The sequence below is a fragment of the Pseudopipra pipra genome, chromosome 16, assembly GCF_036250125.1.
Source record: "Pseudopipra pipra isolate bDixPip1 chromosome 16, bDixPip1.hap1, whole genome shotgun sequence".
NCBI classification, from domain to species: Eukaryota; Metazoa; Chordata; class Aves; order Passeriformes; family Pipridae; genus Pseudopipra; species Pseudopipra pipra.
In genome coordinates, this window is record NC_087564.1 from 16,064,331 (window position 1) to 16,085,819 (window position 21,489).

Consider the following 21,489-nt stretch of genomic DNA (forward strand, 5'->3'; position numbering starts at 1 on the left):
TCCCCCGTGTGTCACCCGCTGGTTCTCAGCAGCTTGGAGGGTCCTTTTGCCTTTCACATCCCAGCAAAGCAGGGCTGGCTCAGCTGTGCTGGGGGTTGCCGTGTCATTGGGAAGCTGCTGCGTGAACCGTTCACAGCCCGTGTGTGCCCTGGAGCAGTTTTTTGCATTTGTGGTGGTACCCCAGCCAAGCTCTGCCTCGCTGCACAGGGGGGTGGGAGCTACGTCCCCAGCAAGGTCCCTTCAGGGCAGCAGCAGATGCCAGGCTCAGAGGCTCCCTGGTTTAGTTAACTTTCCTCTGAAAGGGTTATGGATAGCAGGGCAGGTCTGTATATAGCTAATATTGTATATAATGCCCTTACTCCCAGGTAACAGGTTTAATTTTCCCACAAACTCTATTCTTGGAGCAGTTGCTTCTTTTCCACCAATTTTGAACAGCAAAGCCTGTCTGCTTTTATCACTTAGAAATCAGCCCTGGTTTTAGCACCTGTGTACAGCACCTTGTAAAGCTCAACTTGTGTAAAAATGGTGATAAATGGAGGCAATGAACCAAAACAGTTCAGTTTGGGCAGAATCAGAAGGGAGGGCAGAGATGCAGACTCCACGTGAGGCAGCTGTGTCTGCTGCCCTGGCAGAGAAACATGTAATAGTTTGGGTTGGAAGGGACCTTAAAGCTCATCCCATCCCACTCCCTCCCATGGGCAGGGTCACCTTCCACTAGCCCAGGTTGCTCCAAGCCCTGTCCAACCTGGCCTGGGACACTTCCAGGGATGGGGCAGCCACAGCTTCTCTGGGCAACCTGTGCCAGGGCCTCACCACCCTCCCAGGGAGGAATTTCTTCCCAATATCCCATCTAACCCTGCTCTCTGTCAGTGTGAAGCCATTCCCCCTTGTCCCGTCGTTACTGTTCCGTGGCTGCAGGCAGGGTGTCCGTCTGTCCGTGCCTGTGTGTGGTGCAAAGGGCTGTTGCAAACATCTCAGGGAACCGGTAGCAGGAAAAGGCAAAGCCCAGAGCTGGTCCCAGTACCTGTGCCTTGCTGGGTTCTGTCCCAGCAGCACAATGAGCTGCTCTGGGCTCTCAGTGTTTCTCGAGCACCAGTGAGTGAATCAGAGCTCTGCCGAGGTCCCTGAGCCGCCAGCCCACGGCCCAGCCCTGTGAGAGATGAATTGGTGCATGGCTGCTGCAGTCCCACCCCGCTGATGGAGATGGAAATGTCAGCACCTGCTCCAGAGCACTTGGCTCTGAGGAGCTCCAGCGCCATTCCCAGCTAATCCTGACGGGCAGCGTGTCCAGGACAGCCGAGCTCCCCAGGGCCAGCGCCGGGGACGAGCCAGAGCCACGTGCGCTCGGAAGGGGCCGTTCCCTCTCCCACTGGTACTTTCACTCAAACAAGTGGGTGGGCAATGAAGACCTCAATCCTTGGGCTGTGTCCCTGCCTTGTCATCCCTGGTCCTTGGGCTGTGTCATAGAACAGAATCACAGAATCACTGAGGTTGGAAAAGCCTTCTAAGATCGTCAAGTCCAACCTTTCCCATAGCACTGCCAAGGCCACCACTAACTCATGTCCCCAAGTGCCACATGCACACATCTGTTAAATCCCTCCAGGGATGGGGACTCCACCCCTGCCCTGGGCAGCTGTGCCAGGGCTGGAACACAGGAGGGTTAATCCGGCTGTCCTTAGAGTCTCAAAAGTCATCCTGAGACCCGCTCGTGTTTCTTCTGCCAGTCTGCCCCAGCCTGAAGTGCATTTCAGTTCCACCCTATTGATGTTGACTTCACATAATTTATTTCCAAAACCCCCGAGCTGCTGTTCCCGATGTGACTGGAGGATTTCTGCCGACTCCTTCAAATGAAAAGCAATTCATTTCCAGCCAGCACTCCAATCTAATGTGATGAGAGAGTGCAAGAGGGAAAATGGGAGGCAAAGTGTGGTTTCAGAGTCGGTTTGTGTTGCTGGCAGCACAAGGAGCAGCTTAGGCTGATGGAGCGTGGTGGGTTGGGATGGGGACCCTCGCTGGGCTGATGGGATTAACCCGGGGGATTTGCACCATCAGAAGCAGTGAATCCCATTTACTGCAATAAATAAACCTGTAAATGGGTGAGACTGGCTTGAAATGAGAGGTTGGATGGATTCTTCTGGCTGGGAGAGGCTTTGGCTGGGGGATGGACCCGCTCACAGTGGGGTTTGGTCACTGTTGGGGGGCAGGGTGAAACAGAGAAGATTGTGTGGTTTTTTCCTTACTATTCACTATAGACTGACTCTTTTCCACTTTAAATGGTTACCACTTTGTAATTTGATGGATTCTGTGTCCAGACTCTTGACAGCCTCCCCGTTGCTGGTGACACTGTGAGGGTGCTGCCCTGGGCCCTGACTCCAGGCTGGGGGTGCTGGAGGGTGAGCTGGGCTCAGACATCAGCAAACCCTTGGGATGGGCTCCTCCAGGCAATGAGGTGGTGAGGGAGTAGACGTGTTACTCATTAGACTTGGTGTCCCTAAATGCTTTTGGCAATACCCCTGATAGCTTTCTGCATCATTTGGCACCTGAAGCTCTTCTCAGGGTTGTAACAGGAGCCGCAGGATAATAAGCAAGCCATTAGTTTAACTATTTAAGGTCAAGGCATTTAAAATCCACATTTCCCTTGATCCTGCACTTATCCTCCACCCTGAGTAGGTGATGCTGGCAGAGAGGAAGGGCACAGACGAGCTCTATGCTGTGAAGATCCTGAAGAAGGACGTTGTTATCCAGGATGATGATGTGGAGTGCACGATGGTGGAAAAACGTGTCCTGGCTCTCTCCGGGAAGCCTCCGTTCCTGACCCAGCTCCACTCCTGCTTCCAGACCATGGTAAGTGCTGCTGCCACAGCTTGTCCCTGGGCAAGGGGCAGGAGGGACTGTGGACCCTGAGCCCTGGGAGCCTGACCCTTGGCAAATGGATAGGCCAGATTGGATGGGGCTTGGAGCAACCTGGGCTAGTGGAAGGTGTCCCTGCCAATGGCACAGGTAGAACTGGATGATTTTTAAGGTCCCTTCCAACCCATACCATTCTGGGATTCCCTGATTCTCTGTACATCACTGCTCTTGCCAAAGCAGCCCTGTATTCTCTGCCTTGGCAACCTCACAGCTTGTCCACCTCTCTGGCAAAAGTGTCTCCATGACAAAATGTGTGAAACGAGAGTGTAATGTCCAATAGCTGCACTCCCCTGAGATGTTTTCATCAGGGAGCTGTTCATGGTGTTAGTAGTGATTTCCCAGCCCCTCAGGCACCCCCAGCCCACAATGTCCCTTATGATTCAATTGCCAAGTGCTGCAATTTTTCCTAGAACTCATCCCTGTGATCAAAACCCTGAGTAAAGGGAGAAACCTAATCCAAACCACAGGAAATCCAGTTTGAAATGGGCATGTGATTGGGTTTGTATGAGTCAGGAGTGGAGAAGGGGACAGGGGACCTCTAACACAATCCCTGCCCAGCCCTCAAGCAACCTGTGAATGAGAATGTCCAGGCCTGTGTCAGTGGGAGCTGGGAGAGGGAATCAGCAGAGTCCTTTAGAACGATGACAATGCTTTCCAGGAGGATTACATTTTAATATTATTCCAGAAATTTCATTTACCAAACACACTGAGTGTTTAAAGCCTGCGGCCTGGCTTTGCAGCACAGTAATCAGAAATGTGGCAGGAGCAGCTATTTCACACGGCATCTCACTGGCATCTGAAGTGAGTCAGCGCGGGATTATTCCTGGCAGACCTATAGTAGCTTAATAGTAATCGTATTTGTAATGTAATCAAAATGTATAGCAGGGTGTATTATCAAACACTGGCACAAAGCACTTTGATTTCTGGGAGCACAGTCCAGAGCACAATTCTCAGCCGAGGCTGTTGGCTCAGCGGCTTCGGGAGAGACACGAGCCCTAAATCTGTGTTAAAGAAAGAGTGAAGATGAGCAGTGAGAGAGAGAGCTCCTGCCTGGGGCTGAAGGGCAAGAGATGCCTGTGCTGGCATGTCCTGGAGTGCTCTGCCTTGAAAGATCCCAGTGAGATCCTGGGCTCCAGGGAAGGGTGTGAGCCAGGGGTCCCTAGGTGTCCCCAGGTAAGCTGTGCCTTCACTGGTGACCTTGGTTCCCTCTGGGGCACAGCACAAAGGGCACAGCACAAAGCAGCTGCAGCAACATTGAGATGGTAAATCACAGGAGCACAGAATCCTGGAATGGTTTAGGTTGGAAAGGACCTCAAAAATCACTCGGTTCCGCCCCCTGCCATGGGCAGGGACCCTCTCCAACCTGGCCTTGGACACTTCCAGGGATGGGGCAGCCACAGCTTCTCTGGGCAACCTGTGCCAGGGCCTCCCCACCCTCACAGGGACGGATTTCTCCCTAGTGTCTAATAAGGGGGTGGATGTGGAGGGTGGGTGCTGTCCTGGCACTGCCACTCGTTTCCAGTGTGGGGTCGGGCAGGGGATGGACTAAACGATTAATCAGGTTAATAAGTGGTTAATTAGGAGAAGGGCACTGGAAGGAGCCTGGGAGCTGCACCTTGTCTGCCCAGCGAAGGGGGGTGTCACCGGCTCCATGCCAGGCTCTGCAGTGGGATTTACATCTCCGAACTGTGCTGTTGCTCAGTGAGTTTGGATGCTCCAGACTTGGACAGACGCCGTCCTTTCTGCCTCTGACAGGAGCCAGGACAGCGTTCCGTGCCCATCCATCCCTCCCTCCCAGCCCGTGGGCTGCCCAGCCATCTGCCTGCTTTACTCATGGCATTTTTCTCTGAAGCACCAGCGTTCCCTTCCCCACCCAAATGAGGAAAGCTCAGCTCCTGCTTTTAGAGCTCAGCTGGCTGTTTCAAGAGACCGTCTTTTTAATATTCTTCCTTCTTGAAGCCGATCGATATATTTAGGAAGCAGCTGCAGCCCAGCACAGCGTTGCTCTGCTCTCCCGTGGCTGTCACAGCCTGGCTGCCGTGGCTCTGCCTGCTCAAGGTGACATTGCCTGCACGTGCCTCCCCCGCGGGCTGGCAGGGCAGTCCTTTACAGAATGGGGGGCTCCAAAATCCCCAGACTGAATTTGCCCTTCTATCCCATCAGTGTCACGTGTTTTACACAGCCCAATTGCCCCTTTGGTGCTCTATTTAATTCCCTTTGGTGCTGCCCCCCTGTCCGGGTGGGCTGTGCCAGGAGGCAGGAGCCAATGACTCCAGTTCCTCCAGCTGGGCATCGCCAGGCTGGGCTGTGCCCTGTGGAGTGCTGGAGCTGATGACCCCAGTTCCTCCATAGCCCTTCTTATGGCAGTGCTCCATCTGCATCTGTTTGGATCTCCTTGTCCTTCCTGTCTGAAAAGCAGGGCAAAGCTTATTTAGGGAGGAAATGAGGAAATATTATGAAGTGTTATATAAAGCTGCCAACCTGCAGCTCTCAGTGCTCCAGCCTCTGTCCTTCCTTCCATGAGCTGGGATGGGGCCAGCCCAGGGTGTCCTTTGGCTCCTGTGTGTCAAGGGCACATGTCACTCCGTGCCCTTGTCCAAAGTCCCTCCCCAGCTCTCTTGGAGCCCCTTTAGGCACTGGAAGGGGCTCTCAGGTCTCCCCAGAGCCCTCTCTTCTCCAGGTGAACACCCCAGCTCTGCCAGCCTGGCTCCAGAGTGGAGGGGCTCCAGCCCTCAGAGCACCTCTGAACTCCTCAGGACTCATCTAACCATGTGTGGTTAAATGAGGTGGCCCCTCAGACCAGGCTGGGAGGAGTGAGGAGAAGGGATGCAGCTCCTTCCTGCCTCCCCAGCTTGATCAAGGGCAGCTGGATCCCCTGCAGACCTGTGCAACCCTGGCACTTCTGGCCCAGGAGAGGGCTGGGAATGTCACACATCCTCCTGGTGCTTGGCTAAGTCATGGTGGGCATGGGTGGAGTTTGGTCCCCACTGGAAGTGCTCGTGTCTCCTGTGCATCCCTTAATTGAAGCCATGCAGTGCGTGGGGAAATGCCAGCGAGGAGCTGCCTGACCAACTCTCTGAAAACAGATTCCGTGAAGAAGAGCAAACGTATTCCTGGGAAGTGAAAATCCTCTGGTTTAGGGATTCCTCCACTTGCCTTCTCCAGCGGGTCTGTCTGCAGAGGTGCAGAGCTTCAGCCCCGAGTGTTGCAAAGGAATCAGCACTTCTGGGCTCTGTATGAACATGAGCCCCCTGCACCTCGTGGGGAGCACAGGGATGATGACTGTATTGCCATGGAAATACAGATTGGAGCTACCCATCGCCTCAGTCCTTGTTTCTGGCCCCTGCAGATTCCCTGCTCTGATAATTCTGTTGTTAATTGTTTCTTTTTTCCTTTAGGATCGCTTGTATTTTGTGATGGAATATGTGAATGGTGGGGACTTGATGTACCAGATCCAGCAGGTCGGGAGGTTCAAGGAGCCCCACGCAGTGTAAGTGCAGTAGTTTGGCACCTTTGGGGTAGGTATGGGATGTATTTGTGTCATGTGGCTGGAAATAGAGCCCAAGGCACAGGCTTTGTGGTGCAATTCCTGGGGAGAAAGGGAGGGGAAACAGCAGGACTGGGAAGAAGCAGGAGAAGTCTTTGCCAAGGATGCTGGTACCTCCACCTCACCTTTGAGATACATTGCACTTGTAAATAACTGAGCTAAATAAATAAATTTATGTAAATGAAAGCACAAGGCAGGGATGTTTTGGAGGCTTCCCCCCTCCCTGGGGGGTGAAAAGGACACTGGGTGTTGGCTCCTCTGCTGGGATGGCCAACCTGAGTGTTAACTGGTGCCTTTTGGCTCCTGTCCCCCGTGAGCTGGACAGAGCAGGATGTGTTCCTGAAAGCCTTCAGATGCTTCATTCACTGTGATCGGATTTGAAAGGTTTTCATTTTGATTCATCTCCTTTAATTATCAGCCTTCCTTTTGAATCTCCCATTCCAGGTTCTACGCAGCAGAAATAGCCATTGGCCTCTTCTTCCTGCAGAGCAAAGGCATCATTTATCGGTAGGTGAGCAGGTTCCTCCTTCCTCCCCTCCCCTGGACCTCTGGCCAGAGGCTCTGGGCTCCCCATCTGCCACAGCCCCGGCCCAGGGCTCTCCCTGCCTGTGCCATGGGCAGGATCTGGCAGCTGCCTGTAGGTAGAATCACAGAATCATTAAGGTCAGAAAAGACCTCTGAGATCGAGTCCAGCCATCAGCACGTTCCACACCCCCAAGCAGAGCTGGGAGCCTCGAGGTGCCGCTGGTTTGGAGGAGGCTCCTGCTTTATCCTGGTTTATAGGAAGGCACCTCTGGTTCTCTCTTGCCCCCGTTCCACGTGTTTCTCTCCACACAACACAAATGCTGGCTGGCAGCCTGGAGCAGCTCCCAGCCCCTCAGGGCACCTCTCTCCTACCATTAACACTGGAGGAAGCACTCACCAGGGGCTGGTTCCGAGCTCTGCAGTGTGAGTGTCACTTCTGCTTCAGCCACTACATCTCCTTTGCCATTCCCAGTATGATTAGGGCACCCAGAGGATCTGGGTCGCTGCCACGTGCCAGACCAGGCTCAGAGGCTGCTGGTTTGGCTCTGAAACCAGTGTTCACTGCTCTTCCCTGCTCAGGAGAATTCCCAGAGCCCAGGGTGGAGTGGAGCATCCTAATGAGTGTCAGATACCATTAAGTGCCCTGCAAAGGGAGATGCTGGAGATGAAAGAAGTAGAGCAAACTTGACATGAGGGATGTTTTTTGCCATCCTCTGCTGTAGAGAGATTTCTTGGTTTGTCAGTCCCCAGTGCCCCTGCTTCCTTCCTTCCTCCAAGTCTGAATCCCAGCTCCTATCCATCTGCCTTTGGCCTGTTGGGGTTCTAAGCACTGACATGATAATTGGAAAAAGCAGCCTTAAAAACAGCAAGAGTGTAGAAATTGCACCAAAATACTGTTTGCTACAGAAGTGTCCTCGAGGCTGGAGCACCCACCTCTGAGTAGGGGCTGGGAGTTGGATCCGGGGCTCTGCAGCTGGATCCATCCCTGCAGCTCATTCTGAGGAGCAGAGCTTCTGGGAAGTTGGGTACCACAAACAGGTATTCTGTGGGTGAGGATCAGAGAGAAACACAGCTGATTTGTATTTCATGGGGAGCAGAGCACAGGTGAGGCAGGGACTTGTGCTGAATAGGGGCTTCTTCATTGCTGGGAGCTTTAAGTGCACCTTGATTTTCATAGGAGCAAAATAACAAAATCAATTCAACCCATCCCCTGCCAGATGAGGATTTTCCATCATACACTTCAAAGTGCTGTGCCCAGCATGGTGTTCCTGTGGGTTAAAAGTAAAATAAACACTCCATCCTGACAGATCTCTGACTTATTATTACTCATTTCCCCTGCAAAGAGTCTGGGGTGTGAGACAAAGCTGGAGGTCAGCAGTCCAGCAGACCTCCGGGAGTCGGGAGACTCGTGTTGTCCCTTGTGTCACGGGTTTGCTCTCACTCTGCAGAGACCTGAAGCTGGACAACGTGATGCTGGATAGCGAGGGGCACATAAAGATCGCAGACTTCGGCATGTGCAAGGAGAACATCTGGGACGGGGTGACCACCAAGACCTTCTGTGGCACTCCGGACTACATCGCACCCGAGGTGAGCTGGGCAGGGCGGCCGCTGCTCCGGGCACGTCCCGGCAGCCTCCCTGGTGCTCCTCCCACGGGACAGCCTTGCTTTGGGCAGAAACAGGGACATTAAGGAGTTCACTATCAGCCTGGGAAGTTCATCCCCTCAGCACTGTCCATCTCCCGCTGACCTTAAGGAAGCAGGGATGCTGGATCTGTGTCTTTGTTGGACTGTTCCCTGCTTCCCCTCAAAGTGCAGCAAATCCTCATGCTGCTCTCCCTGCAGTGTGTTTTCCCTCTCTTGGTTTTTTCCCATGTCCTACTGGCAGCTCCACGCCTGTCTGACCCTTGGCACACTCAGAGCACCATGGGCTACTCCCTTGCTCCTGGAAAAGACGAACTCAGGAGCTCAGCTTTGCCCCTCATTGTGTGTGACACCTCCAGCACAACATGACCAGTGGGAAACAGGGAATTACCAGTGGATAATATTTCCCTGTGAAGTGGCAATCCTTAGATCTGTCCAGCTCACTGTTCACAGTGAGAGGCCATGTGTCTGCTGGGGAGACACTCCCTATCCGTGGCTCTAGATCACCCCAAAATGACTTAGCATTTGGTTATTACTGATGGGATGGAGTCACACGTGACACTTCCATGAGGTGCTGCATGGGCACAGTTGTGAAATTCAGGGGCATAATTATTCCCAGTGTCTGTTTCCTTCACGTAAAAACATCCCTCTAAAATCTTGTCACTGCTGAATTTGAAATAATGAGATTAATATTTATACATGTAAATATTTTAGAGAAAGAGATTCTCTTTGTTAGGACATCGATGCACTCGTGTGCTAAACAATGTTGTGTTTGCTGCAGCCAGTGAGGTTTCCAATTACTGGATCAAATATGTGTTCCATCCCCTCATCCCACCAGGATTAATACTGGGGGTGTTGGTGCAGAGCTGGTTGCTGTGGGTGATTAATGCTCCTTCAAACAGGACAGATGACCAGTTCTCTCAGTATTTGCCTGAGTGTTTTCACTTTAACTCTTATTTTCTTCTCCTTGCTCTAATTCTTTTTTTTTCCAAAAGAAGAACAGAAAATAGGAAATTAGGATGCGGATCACTGTGGCACCCAGGAATGGCATTAAAGCCTGCTGGCAGTGGGTCTCAGAGGAGTGATCTCACACCTCCTCTTTGGGAATAGCAATAAGGTTGTGGCACGGTGGCCACGCTCCAGCCCAGGCCCTTCTGCTGCTCCCTGCCTCCTCCTTTAGGGAGCTGCAATGTGCTCAGGCCAACGTGGCTTCGGGGTAAAACAGTCCTGTGATTTGCTTGACCCATTTTTAGGACTTTTCCTATTCCAAGCCAGAGCTCTGCATGCCAAGGTGGCAGGTCCTGCGTGCGAACAGCCCTGCGTGTGATCCCCGCTGAACAAAGCTGTTCCTCACCTGCTGGGCTTTGACCTTCCCCAACGGGCAGGTGGGGACTTCACAGGACAGAGGATTTCTTCTAAGTGCTCTTTCCTTTTAAAGGCCCTTATGATGTGAACAGTTCACACCTGACTTTCCCAGAGCGCTGGTAAAGAGCAGGTGGGAGGAACTCCGAGTGTGCTCGGTCGAGGGACTTCAGTGCTGAAACGTGTCCCAGGGAATAACCTTGTCCTTGCGACCTGGGCTGCAGCTTGGAGTCACTTTGCCTTGTGCCACCAGGTCAGACCTGGGAGTGTAATCCTGCTGTTCTCTTGTTTGCAGATAATTGCTTACCAGCCCTATGGGAAGTCTGTGGATTGGTGGGCGTTTGGAGTCCTGCTCTATGAGATGTTGGCTGGCCAGGTAATTGAGTTTTAATTGATTCCTCTGGGCTGTGTTACATTCCATTCTGAGCATACACTGATGTGGAATTTGCCATGCTGCTGTCACACAGCTGGGGCATTTTCTTAGGAGCTTGGGGTGACTCTGAGTGCAGCCCCAGGGACTGTGATGATGATTCACCTCCCTGCATGGCACAGCCAGGGCTGGGTCCATGGCCAAGGACCACAGCAGCACATGGAAGCTTAGGGACCCAGAAATGCCACTGAACCTGTGTCTGCTTTGCTCTAGGCCCCCTTTGAGGGAGAAGATGAAGATGAGCTCTTCCAGTCCATCATGGAGCACAATGTCGCCTACCCCAAGTCCATGTCCAAGGAGGCAGTGGCCATCTGCAAAGGGGTAAGGGCTGGGCTGGGTCCTCTGCTGGTTTGGGGAGGTGTGTGGGCAGTGGGAGCAGTGAGATCCTGCACACCTGGGGGTCCCAGCTCAGCCCCTGCTCCCCAGCGCGAGGGGATCTGACACTCGGGTGGGTTCTCCACTCCTAAAACTACAACCTGTGTCATTTGTGTGTGTGTACTAAAACCAGGTAAAAATAACACCCACGTCCTCTCTGTGCTGTTACACTGAGCAGAGATACAGCTGGGACTCAGGGGCTGCTCTGAGGGCTCAGGTGAAGTTCAGGGGGGAATTGGGGTGTTGGCTGGGAGGTGGGAAGGGAGGGCATCCCCAGAGACTCTGTGCCCCATCAGGTGAGGACAGGCCAGCTCTATAAATCTTTGCCTGAAATGAAAAATGATGCTCAGGGAAAGTGAACGTGATCCCAAAATAGTTTTTCTAAGATCAGATGCTTTCATCCTTCTGTTTAGCTCTGATGTCACCCTTCAAGATGACCTGAACCTCAGTGCTGGTGGTATCTCTGTGGTGTCAGGGCAGTATTTTCATTATCCTGTCTCTTAATCTGCAGTGAAGCTCTGCCTTGCCCAGCATCCCGACCTCTCCATGGACTGGGCCTGGTCATGACTTAAATGCAGCCTGAGTTAATTTGGGATGTGATGGATAAAGGCTGGCGAGGTCCCGATGTTGTTCTGTTGTGCTTGGGACTGAGCCTCATCTCACCCCCAAGTGCCACACACTGCTATAAATATGTGTTTGTGTAGGAATTTAAGAAATGTTTGCTTATAATAGTTAATATTGAAAATATCTGAATGTTCTCTCTCTCAAAATAGTGTTTCTATCTACAAATGACACATCCTGCGCTTCACGCTCCCACTGCGGCATTTCAAAGCCTCTTCCTGGCGTTGCCAGGATTCTGAGCTGGTGTTAAAGAGGAATATTCGCTTGTCCCATGGGGAAAAGCAGGTGTTCCCACCTGGAATGGGGCACAGGGAGGGGTGCTGCCCCACCACCATCAGCAGAATGTAGGAAAATCAGATCCTTAATTTAGAAACCACAGGGGTGGTCAGAGGGGGATTCCCACCGACTCTGTCACCGTCTCTCATCCTCTTACTGTGATGTTGGGGATGTAAAGGGAAAATCCAGCATGTTCCTGGTCAGGCAGGAGGGCGGGAGGTGCCTGGTGCTGCTGAGCATCTCTGTCCCTGAGGCTGGAACAGGGACCAGGCTCAGTGTCAGCTTTGTTTGCTGCTGCATCAGTCACAGTGTAGGTGCTGTAAATAGATGAGCAGGGACCGTGACTGCAGCGTCTGCTGGGTGTAGCTGCGATGGCTTTTCTCACTCTGGAGATGGGAGGCTGCAGGGGAGGATATTTGGCCACGCACCGAGGGTTGATTCTCTATAAATTCCCAGATTTTTTTTGTACCAAAGTGGTGGTTCCCTCTGTAGTACTGTTGTTTCAAAACCTCCTGACATTCTTTGCCACCACCAAACTGCTACACCCGAAAGTTGAATTAAAACTGTGTAGGATTTAAGAACTTTTTAGTAAGCTGGGAACTAAGTATGTATGTTTTGCCCTGGAACACAGTGGAATACATCTCAGTGAGTTGCACTGAGGCTGAGCTGGTTGTGTTGGTGTGTGGTAGGTCTGCCAGGAGGGCACAAACCTGGTGTTACATTAGTGCAGGGAACAAGCCACTGGAGAAGCCTTTGCCCTTACCCGTGAGAGGTTTGATCTTGCACTGCCGCGGTCTCCAAACGCATTTCCTTGTTCCCTCGTGGTTTCACTCCAGTGTGCTGGTGCCAGTCATCCCTGCACCACCCAGAGATGAAATGTGTTTGATCCTGAAAGCCTGGAACCGGCCTGAGCCCAGAGACAAGCATTAATCAGGGATCCTTGGCTGGGAAGGAAACTGGAGAGTTCACTGGCACGTGGCTCCAGGACTCTCCAGTCAGCAGCAATTAGTGGATCAAACGGAGCATTTCCCTCCTGTGCTGTCAGCTCAGATTTGTTTCTGAAGGCTGATCCTGGAACTGCTGTTTCCATGGGCAGGTAGCTCAGGTTTGGTTATTAGGAGCCAGACTCCTGTCCTAGGAGTGTGTGGGCACCGGCACAGACCCTCAGCCTTTTCCATCCCATATGGAGAGGTTTGATGGTGCCTGAGCAAATCAGCCCTTTCCAGGGGAACAGATTGTCTGTGACTATCAGCTCCCTCTTTAATCTCTGCCTGGTAGCAAAGGCATGAAATGGCACATTTTCTGCAGCATTTTGGGAATATTTACAGGTGTTTTAGGTGCCATTTCCCCTGGTGCTGGTGCCTGAGAAAAGCCCATCACAGCTGCTGTCCGTGCTGTTGCCCCACATGTTCAAGAGGCCAAGACATGTTACCTCTACCACCTTCTCAGGCTTCTTACTCTGAGATTTGTTGTTGGGTTTCTATTTTATAAAGGGCTGTGTGCTGCAATGCCAAGGGAAACTTGGTTATTAACAAAAAACGAGTTAGAAAAGAATCCTTGCTTTTGTTTTTGCTGCCACCTGCCCCCCGTGCCCTCCCTCCCAGGCCCACTGGCCATGCTCCAGCGTGGCTCCTCCAACAGGGACAGGCTCTGCAAAGCTGATGCTGATGCCAGTCACATCCTCTTCCTGAGCAGAGGCTGGAAAATCCCTGGTCCAGCCTCTGTAGCCTGCCAGGCCCTCACTGTTTGCAGATGGGCTTTCCAAGGGGATGCTGATCCAGGGAAGCCGTGCTCCATCACTCTCCCAGCTGCAGATGGCATCACGGCTGGGGGACAGGGATGTAGAGCTGTTTGCTCACAGAGCAGTTGGTGCCTCTGCTCTTACCTCGTATTTGTTGGAGTTTGTCTTTTTAGGGTTCTGGGGTTTTTTTTTCCTGGAGTTTTCCTTGCTTTCAGCACCCTGTTGCAGCACTGCTGTTAAAGATCAACTTCCCTGAGCAAGTTTGTTTTGTACCATCAGGGGTGGCAGGACTGACTCATATCCAACACCTGCACCCCAGGCAGAGGAGCTTGTGAGATCCCCATGGGGTGGTGTGTGCTGCCAATGGCTGCCTGGGCTGATGGGCTTATTTTGGTCTGAAAATCCTAGAATGGTTTGGGTTGGGACACTAAAGCTTATCTTGTTTCAACTCCCTACCATGGGCAGGGACACCTTCTACTAGACCAGGTTTCTCCAAACCCCATCCAACCTGGCCTTGAACATTTCCAGGTATGGGGCAGGCACAGCTTCTCTGCTTGCTTCTGAAACCCTTTCCTCAGCTCTCTGGCTGGAGCATTGGCATCTCCTTTTCCTCCCAGAGGCTCCCCCAGCCCTGGGACACAGAGTCAGACTTGCTGCAACCTCTGCACAGCCCTGGGACCAGTTTGAACTGCCTTGCTTTTAATAAAGCAGTGCTTTTGTTGCAGGTATATAGCTCATATTCTCCATCCTTATCAATGTCCTGTGAATCTCTGGAATCTCCATCTGATCTCTGAACATGGCTCAAACCCTGCCCCAGGATATTAATGTTGTACAGCTGCCCTTAATTCCTGGGGCCCCTTTCCCTTACTGAGCCAGTGAAGAGGAGAAGTTTAGATGATAAACAATATTAATGGACTATTTCTGCTTTTTTTCTCCAAACTGACTCTTTCATTAGAAATCCACCTCATGTCTGTGCTGCCGCGGCTCTGGAGGAGTGGGGGTTCTGCTGGAGGAGGGCTGATGAAAGTTTTGGAGGGCAGATTGTTCATCCTGAATGGGCAGTGGGTTTTAGAGTTAATTCTGCAGATGCTGAGAAGTTTGTGCCGAGTAGAGGCAGCTTTGCTCCCGTCCTGCCCCCCACTGCAGCAGGAGAGGCTGCAGCACCACGGGGCGCTCTGCCAGCACCCCGAGGTTGTTTCTTGGTGAACCAGTTTCATTCCCAGAGGGAAAGGGGATGTGCCCATCCTGCCAGTGCTTATGTACCTGCCACCTACTTTCATAAGCTGTTGTCAACCTTCCCTGTCCCCGGAGCTGCTCTGGCTTCTCCCTCGGTCCTCTGCTTGGAGCCCCAAAAGCAGGTGGAGCAGATGGGACCCCTCTGGGGTACAGACCCTGACTTGGGGTGTCCCGGGGCAGCAGCCGCACGGTGCTGCCTGTCCAGCTGGACATCACAGCTCCCTGGGGACGTGGGAAGCAGTTGGACACCCTGTGAGTGACCGTGTCTTCTCTTGCTCTCCCCCAGCTGATGACCAAGCACCCCGCCAAGCGCCTGGGCTGCGGCCCGGAGGGGGAGCGGGACATCAAGGAGCACGCCTTCTTCCGCTACATCGACTGGGACAAGCTGGAGCGCAAGGAGATCCAGCCCCCCTTCAAGCCAAAGGCTGTAAGTGTTCCGTGCCCCCTCTCCTGCCCTCCTGTGTGCCCGGGCTCTCCTCTAGGGTTGCTCCCGCTCGTGGGGACACACGGGCAGACAGGAGGGTGCTGCTCGTCCTGGAGGTGCCGTTTCTCTGTCTGCCTGGAAGATGGTTCTCCTGGGATCTGGCACGTGTCAGAGCTCTGCTGTGGCAGGACAACTTGGGGATGCCTGGTCCCACTCTGGCTTGCAGGGATGGAAGGTCCACATGTTCAGCTCCTGGACCCCTTTGTGTTGCAGCACTGTCTGTCTGTCATCCTGGCTCAGTCTCTCTGTTGGGTTTTTCCTCCCTTCTTCTCAAACTGACCAGGTCTCTCTTTTCTTTAATCTCAACTTTATTTTAGCACCAGATCAGCTCAGTCTGCCTGAGTGGGCAGTGGAGCTGAATGTGACCCCACAGTCTCTCTCCAAGATGGAAAGCTGGAGCCTGGCTCGCAGGTGGAGGGAGCTCTGTAGTGAGGGGATCCTGCCTGCTCTCCCTCAGCCCTGCCTGGCTCTGCCAGAGAGAGGTGCTGGGAGTGCAGCCTGGGGGGAATGAGCTGCCAGAGCCAAATGGAGGTGGAGGAAGGAGCAATCAGAAACCTGTTTGTCAAAAAAGATGGGAATACTTGACTGCTCCTTGTCCAGCCATCATTGCAGCGACATCTGACCATGTAACACCAGTGCAGGGGTGCAGCCTGAACCCCACCGGGGGTCTTCCTGCCTGCAGTGCTGTGGCTGCTCTGTGACTCCAAACTCTGTGTGATCCCCTCTCTCCCCGTGCTCTCCCTGTCCTCCTCCAGAGAGGATGTGCAGGAAGCAGTGACTGTGTAGGCTCAGGAACAGGGATGTCTCTCCCTGGTTTTCTCTATTTCTCCTTGCCACTGGTGGGACTGGCAGGGTCACAGCCATGTCCAAGGCTCTCTGTGGTGCTCCAGTTCCTTAAGGCTTGGGATTATTCATGTGCTTCCCCCCCAGGTGCCTCTTGGCTGCTGTACCCTACTTGGGCACTGGTGTCTCACAGAGAACTGAATCCACAGTTAATCTGATCTCCATGGCTGATATTTGAGATGAGGGTGGGGACATTGCATGCTCCCTTAATCCATCATCCTGGGTCACAACTGGGAGTCCAGGGATGCTCCATGTATTTACCTGAACCCTCCCCTATCCCACTGCCTGTAACAACCTCGTACACATCTGCTTTTCCTCTGCTTTACAGTTACCCTGTTCATTTCGGTGCTTAGAAAAGCTCTGCTTTCAGGGAACACATGGAGTGGGAGTCCACTTGGTGCAGGGTGCTCAGCGCCCTTAGCTCTGCTTCCTCTCAATGCCTCTTTGCTCCAGCAGCTCTCCCTCCTACAGCTCCTTTTCTGACTGATCAAACAGGAACAATCCACCCATTTGGTGGCCGTGTGGGAGCCTCCACAGCCCCATCTCCCTCCAGCACGTGGCACAGGTGGGGCAGGGGTGCTGACCTGGGCAGCTGCCAGCCATGCCCTGCCTACGTTTGGGGCTGCTTGTTTTGGTTTCAGACAGATATTTTTACCGAGTTCACTCCTGGCAATGATCCCTTTGCAGGGAGCTCCACGGGGTCCTGTCCTCAGAGCTGCTCATTTCCACTCTGTGCCCCGTGGCCCAGGCTGTCCCCACATCTGCAGAGGGATAATCTCCTGTTCTCCCTGCCTGCCTCGGAAATGGGGAGACCCAGGTGCTGGGAAGAAGCTGGGATGGTTATCCAGGGGTCTGGATAGCTGCCTGCTTGCCTTTCCTTGGGAAGGAAGGGGATCTTAAAGCCATTGGACCGTGTAGGAACAGTGCTACCAAGACAGCGTTAACTTTGATACCAGAGTGTAACAGTGAGAAGGGGTTGGGGCTGTTTGTGCACCCCGTGGATTTTCTGGGGGTGGGATCGGACCCTTGTGCCAGGGATGCTGAGGCACAAAGGTAAATCCATAGCTCCTGCCATTTCCTACCTTTCTCTGTGTCTGTTTTCCAGTGAAGCTGCTGCTGCTGTGTCCCCTGTACCTTGTCCCTCTCCTCCCCAGCAGGTCCCAGTGTCACCTGCCCTGGACTGGGGCAGAACGTTGGTGTTTGGTGTTTTGCAGTGAAAAATAACTGAATTCCATCAAAAGCACTTCCTCACTGCTCTTCTGCTTTAAAATGTGCAAATTTTGTCCTGCTTTAAATGTGTTCTTTCTTTAAAAATCCCTTTGACACCGGCCCTGGGGAGGGGGCTGGTTAAGCTGCCGGCTGTCGCTTCACCCAGCGGCTGGCGCCGGGAAAATTCCCCGTTTGATAGGACAGGGAGATTAGCAGCAGCTGATTTGGGATTTAGGGAGGATTAAGACAACTCAGGTACTTGCTGATAGCTGATATTTCTCCAGCAGTGCCTCTGTGCTGCAAAAAGCTGTTTCCTCCATGCCAGCAGTGGGTGCAGAGCGGAGCAGCAGGAGCGGGAGTGGGGTTTGGGCACTAACGGAGTGTTTGGGGGGTGACAAGGGAGATGTTGCTGCGTGTTTGTGACCTTCAGGGGTCCCACCAGGGCTGAGCACTGCTGCAGAGGAGTTGGTGCTGACCTGGCTCTTCCCCTTGGCTTAAGTCTATTTTCTTTTCTTTTCTTTTTTTTTAAAATAAATTAATGTCTATAAAGGTCAGGCTGCAGGGATTGTTTGTATCCAGAGCCACAAAATAAGGCATAACACACAAATGAGGGCTGGGTGTCTGCCCCCAGCCATCCGCTGATCCAGCCCATGCTCAGCCCCAGGAACACCAGCCCAGAGGAGCAGAGCCCCATTCCAATTGTCTTTAGCATCATTTTGCTTATCAGAGGTGTCATTAATTCATGTTTGATTTGAGCTGGTGGCTCAGTTCCTCATCCACACCCCGTCTCCACACAGGCACCTTTGCTTGTTGTCTTCTGCAGCAGCCACATTTCCCTGATGTTGTAGCATCACTGCAGTTTTGAGGGGGGTACTGGGAGGGCACAGAGGGCTGCTGGGGAGGGCTCGCTGTGCCTGCCCAACCCTGCTTCTGGGGAGGGCATCAAACCCCTCCCAAACGCTCAATCATTGTACCCCAAGAGGGAAATGGAGGCTGCAGCCCCTGCCTGGCTGGGCTGTTCCGTGCCCAGAGCTGGAAGTGAATTCCCAAGAGCTCATGTGTTGCTTTGTGCTTGATTAACCTTTATCAGAGAGTCAGGAACGAGACAGATCAGGGGCTGGGTTGTCTTTGGTGCTTCTGACGTGGGGCTGTGCTTGGCTGCTCCCTGCTTTGGCTGGTGCATAACAATTCCTTCCCCGGGTCTGCAGTTACCCTGGCAGTGTATTTACACTTCTCTGCTCTCCCTGTCTCTCGTTGAGATAATTATTGTTTTTGGTATCTAATTACTCCTTTACTTTACATAAAGCCTAGTGATTTGAAAAGTCTCATTTTGAAAGTACTGAAATCACATGGCAGAGCCCAGGATTACTTACAACAGGATGGGGGGGTTAAAAAAACGGCTTTTAATCTAATAATTTTAATTGCATAAATTAATTTTCCCCTAGCTGCCTTGAGTTAATTAATATTGAAATGCCATTTATAGACCTGGGTGTGTAAAAGGCTGGTTCCCTGCGTGTGGGGTTTTGTAGCCTTAGTTCAGTCTGTACGAGGTGAGTTCCAATGTTTGCATAAGTAATTTCCTAATTAGGTGGGATTTAAGGATTCAAGGGGCTGACAGTGGGCAGGTGGAAGTGCTAAGGTTAAATATCTCCTCTGGTAATCCAGTCAGGATTTGCTCTGGGAGTCCCAGGGTCCTGTAAAGACTTTCTCTGAGATTCCCCTGACTATTCAGCCACTGTTTTCAGTACATTAGGCAGAAACTTGGCTTTTTCCATAGGAGTTGGATGAAAGGCAGGGCCCTATATCAGGAGCCCCTGCAGCAGATGCTCCCTTTGCCAGCAGCAGGGATCAAGGGATGCACTGGAGCATCCCAAAGCACCATCATCCCTCCTGATGAGCACAGGGACGCTCAGCCTGGCCCCAAGTTCCTGCTGTGACCCAAATCTCCCTAAACACGGTTGCCAGAAAAGCCCTGATCCTCCCTGGAGTACAAGGAGCCAATTTTCCTGACCCAGAACAGCACCAGGAAGGTCAGACTTGCCCAGGAGATGCCTGCAAGGCCAGTGGGATTGTGGCTGTACCTCTCCTTGGTGCTGGGAACGAGGGCTGGTGGCAGCAGCATCCTTGGCTTCTTATGGTCCTTGATTGCATCCCAGGGATCAATGGAAAATATTTTATTATGCCTTTTGTCTCTATTTGAAATCAAGCAGGAAAGTGATAAAACACAAGGCCATCTTCGGAGCTGACAGGTTTATTTCTGCAGCTCAGGAAGAAAAGCCATTCTGTGCTGGCTATAAATATTAGACAGGACACGCTGGGATTTATGTAAGATAAATTCCCACCCTCCCCCTTTCTCCAGTCAGGGTGGAGTGATGCCTATACATTAATATCAGACTAAAAGGAGGCAGATTTTTCACAAGGTGGCTTTAGATAAATGTAAAAATTCATGGCATCTCCTGTCCAATAACATGGAACTTAATTTAGGAAGCTGTAAAGAAGGTGCTCCTGCAGATAGAGACCATTTGCTGCCTAGAGTGGCACAGATCCTTCCTGCTCTCCCTTATCACAGGGGTGGGTCAAACCTGGAGTCTGGAACTCCAGCAGTGCTGGGCTGGAATAACCCTGCTCTGTTCCCAGAGCCCCCAGCTGTCTCGGGACATGGAGTGAGAACAGCCAGGGCAAGGTCACCACCTTCAGACCTCAGGGATGGGCTTGGATGTGACTTCTGTAAACCTAATTTTCAGCTTTAAAGTATTGATTTTATCCATCCATTTTATCTGTATCCAAATAGAAAGTCCACGATTTCCACACAGCAAGACAGGAAATACTATGGATAGATGCAACTTTTCAGATTTTCCATCCACATATACTTAACTTATTGCATGATAGCTAGAAATTCTTGCTTGCCAATATGCATATTAAAATATATTTGTGCTTTCTATTGCAATAACTGGTAGCATCTCGTCAGGATTAATTTTTAAATCTTCCTGAGGGGGTTGCTCATTTGATTTTTTTTTTTTTATTTTTAATACTTTTTTTTTTTAAGACAGCACATTTCTTTGTAGCCAAAAGGCATCTGGTGCTGTCAGACATTGCACATGAGCTGCCCTGAGTGTCTGCACTGAGGTCTTCTGAAGCTAATAGGGAATGACAGCGGGGTTGGAAGGCTCTGGAAGGCTCCCAGGGTGTGTTGGGGTTGATGGCAGGGGCAGGTAACCCCTGCCAGGTGTGGTGTCCCTGGGCTGGTGGCTGGAGCTCTGCAGCTTTCCCAGGGATCCTGCTGGGGGTCTGTGTTATCCCAGTGCTCGGGGGGAACCGGTGGCCCAGAAAAGCCCAGCTGGGCTCCTTGTGTCCTGCCTTTGGCCCCCCGGCTTTGTGGGAGTGGCAGCTCCCATTTGGAGGGTTTAATTGCTGGTTTGATGTTGATGGGATGGCTCTGGGAAGGTGTTAGGCTGTCCAACAGCCCCACCACAGGCTCCTGCAGGGTCCCTGGGGCTGGGGCTGCAGCACATGGGATGCCACAGCCCAGGAGAGGTGCAGGAGGGGAGAAGGGCTGGACTCGTGTCTGGGCTGAGCTCGTGGCTGTGGGCAGGAGACGCTTTTGGGAGCAGAAGCTTAACAAAGCCAGACTAGAAATGTGAAGATGTGGCCATACTAACCTGAGGGGGAACCATGGCATTGGAAGGATGGGCTCAGGCTGAAGTTATATCGACTGAAGCATTACCCACTGAGCTGTTTTGTAGAGGTTTGAGAAGAATGTTCTCACTTGGTGCTATAAGGACGTATAAGAGCTGCCAAAGGAACGTGCCGTGGAGGCTGATGGATTTTCACACTGTCTTCCCTGAAAACTCTGAGCAGAGGAGGGAATGGGAAATGCTGAAGTTTACATGTATTTGTCGTTAATATTTTATTGAATTTAGTCTGACATTTATTAAAATTGCAAATCTATTTACTTAACAAATGAAAGTTAAACACCAGGAAAGATTGTGGCAGCACTTGGAGCGTGTGTTCTCTCAGGGGCAATGGGAGAGAGACCTGAGGGACTGGGATTTGCTGGCTGAGCAGCTTCTTGGAGGAAACAGGGCCCAGAGAGCATTGGCTGCGTGTGACAGGAGGGAGAGTCCCCAGCCCTTGGAGCAGAGGAGGCTGTTTATGGGGATGTGACGTGTGACAGGCAGGAACTGAGCCTGGGCTGGAGCTGAGCAGTGACCTGGCACCCACTGATGTGAACTACTGCTCTTGTTAGTCCAGTGAATCACGACCCAGAGCCTGGGCTGTTCCAGGGCCCT

The 21,489-nt window shown here is 52.2% G+C and overlaps 1 protein-coding gene across 2 annotated transcripts in view; it reads left to right on the top strand.

The window, feature by feature from the left end:
* The window catches only part of PRKCB (protein kinase C beta), a 101,152-nt gene that overhangs the window by 70,517 nt on the left and 9,146 nt on the right, over positions 1-21,489 (top strand). For both annotated transcript variants that reach the window (XM_064673457.1, XM_064673458.1), the window contains exons 10-16: positions 2,671-2,844; positions 6,309-6,400; positions 6,902-6,964; positions 8,431-8,569; positions 10,281-10,361; positions 10,629-10,736; positions 14,951-15,091. In XM_064673457.1, the coding sequence (XP_064529527.1) occupies positions 2,671-2,844; positions 6,309-6,400; positions 6,902-6,964; positions 8,431-8,569; positions 10,281-10,361; positions 10,629-10,736; positions 14,951-15,091 (798 nt within the window). The remainder of the gene's footprint in view (positions 1-2,670; positions 2,845-6,308; positions 6,401-6,901; positions 6,965-8,430; positions 8,570-10,280; positions 10,362-10,628; positions 10,737-14,950; positions 15,092-21,489) is intronic.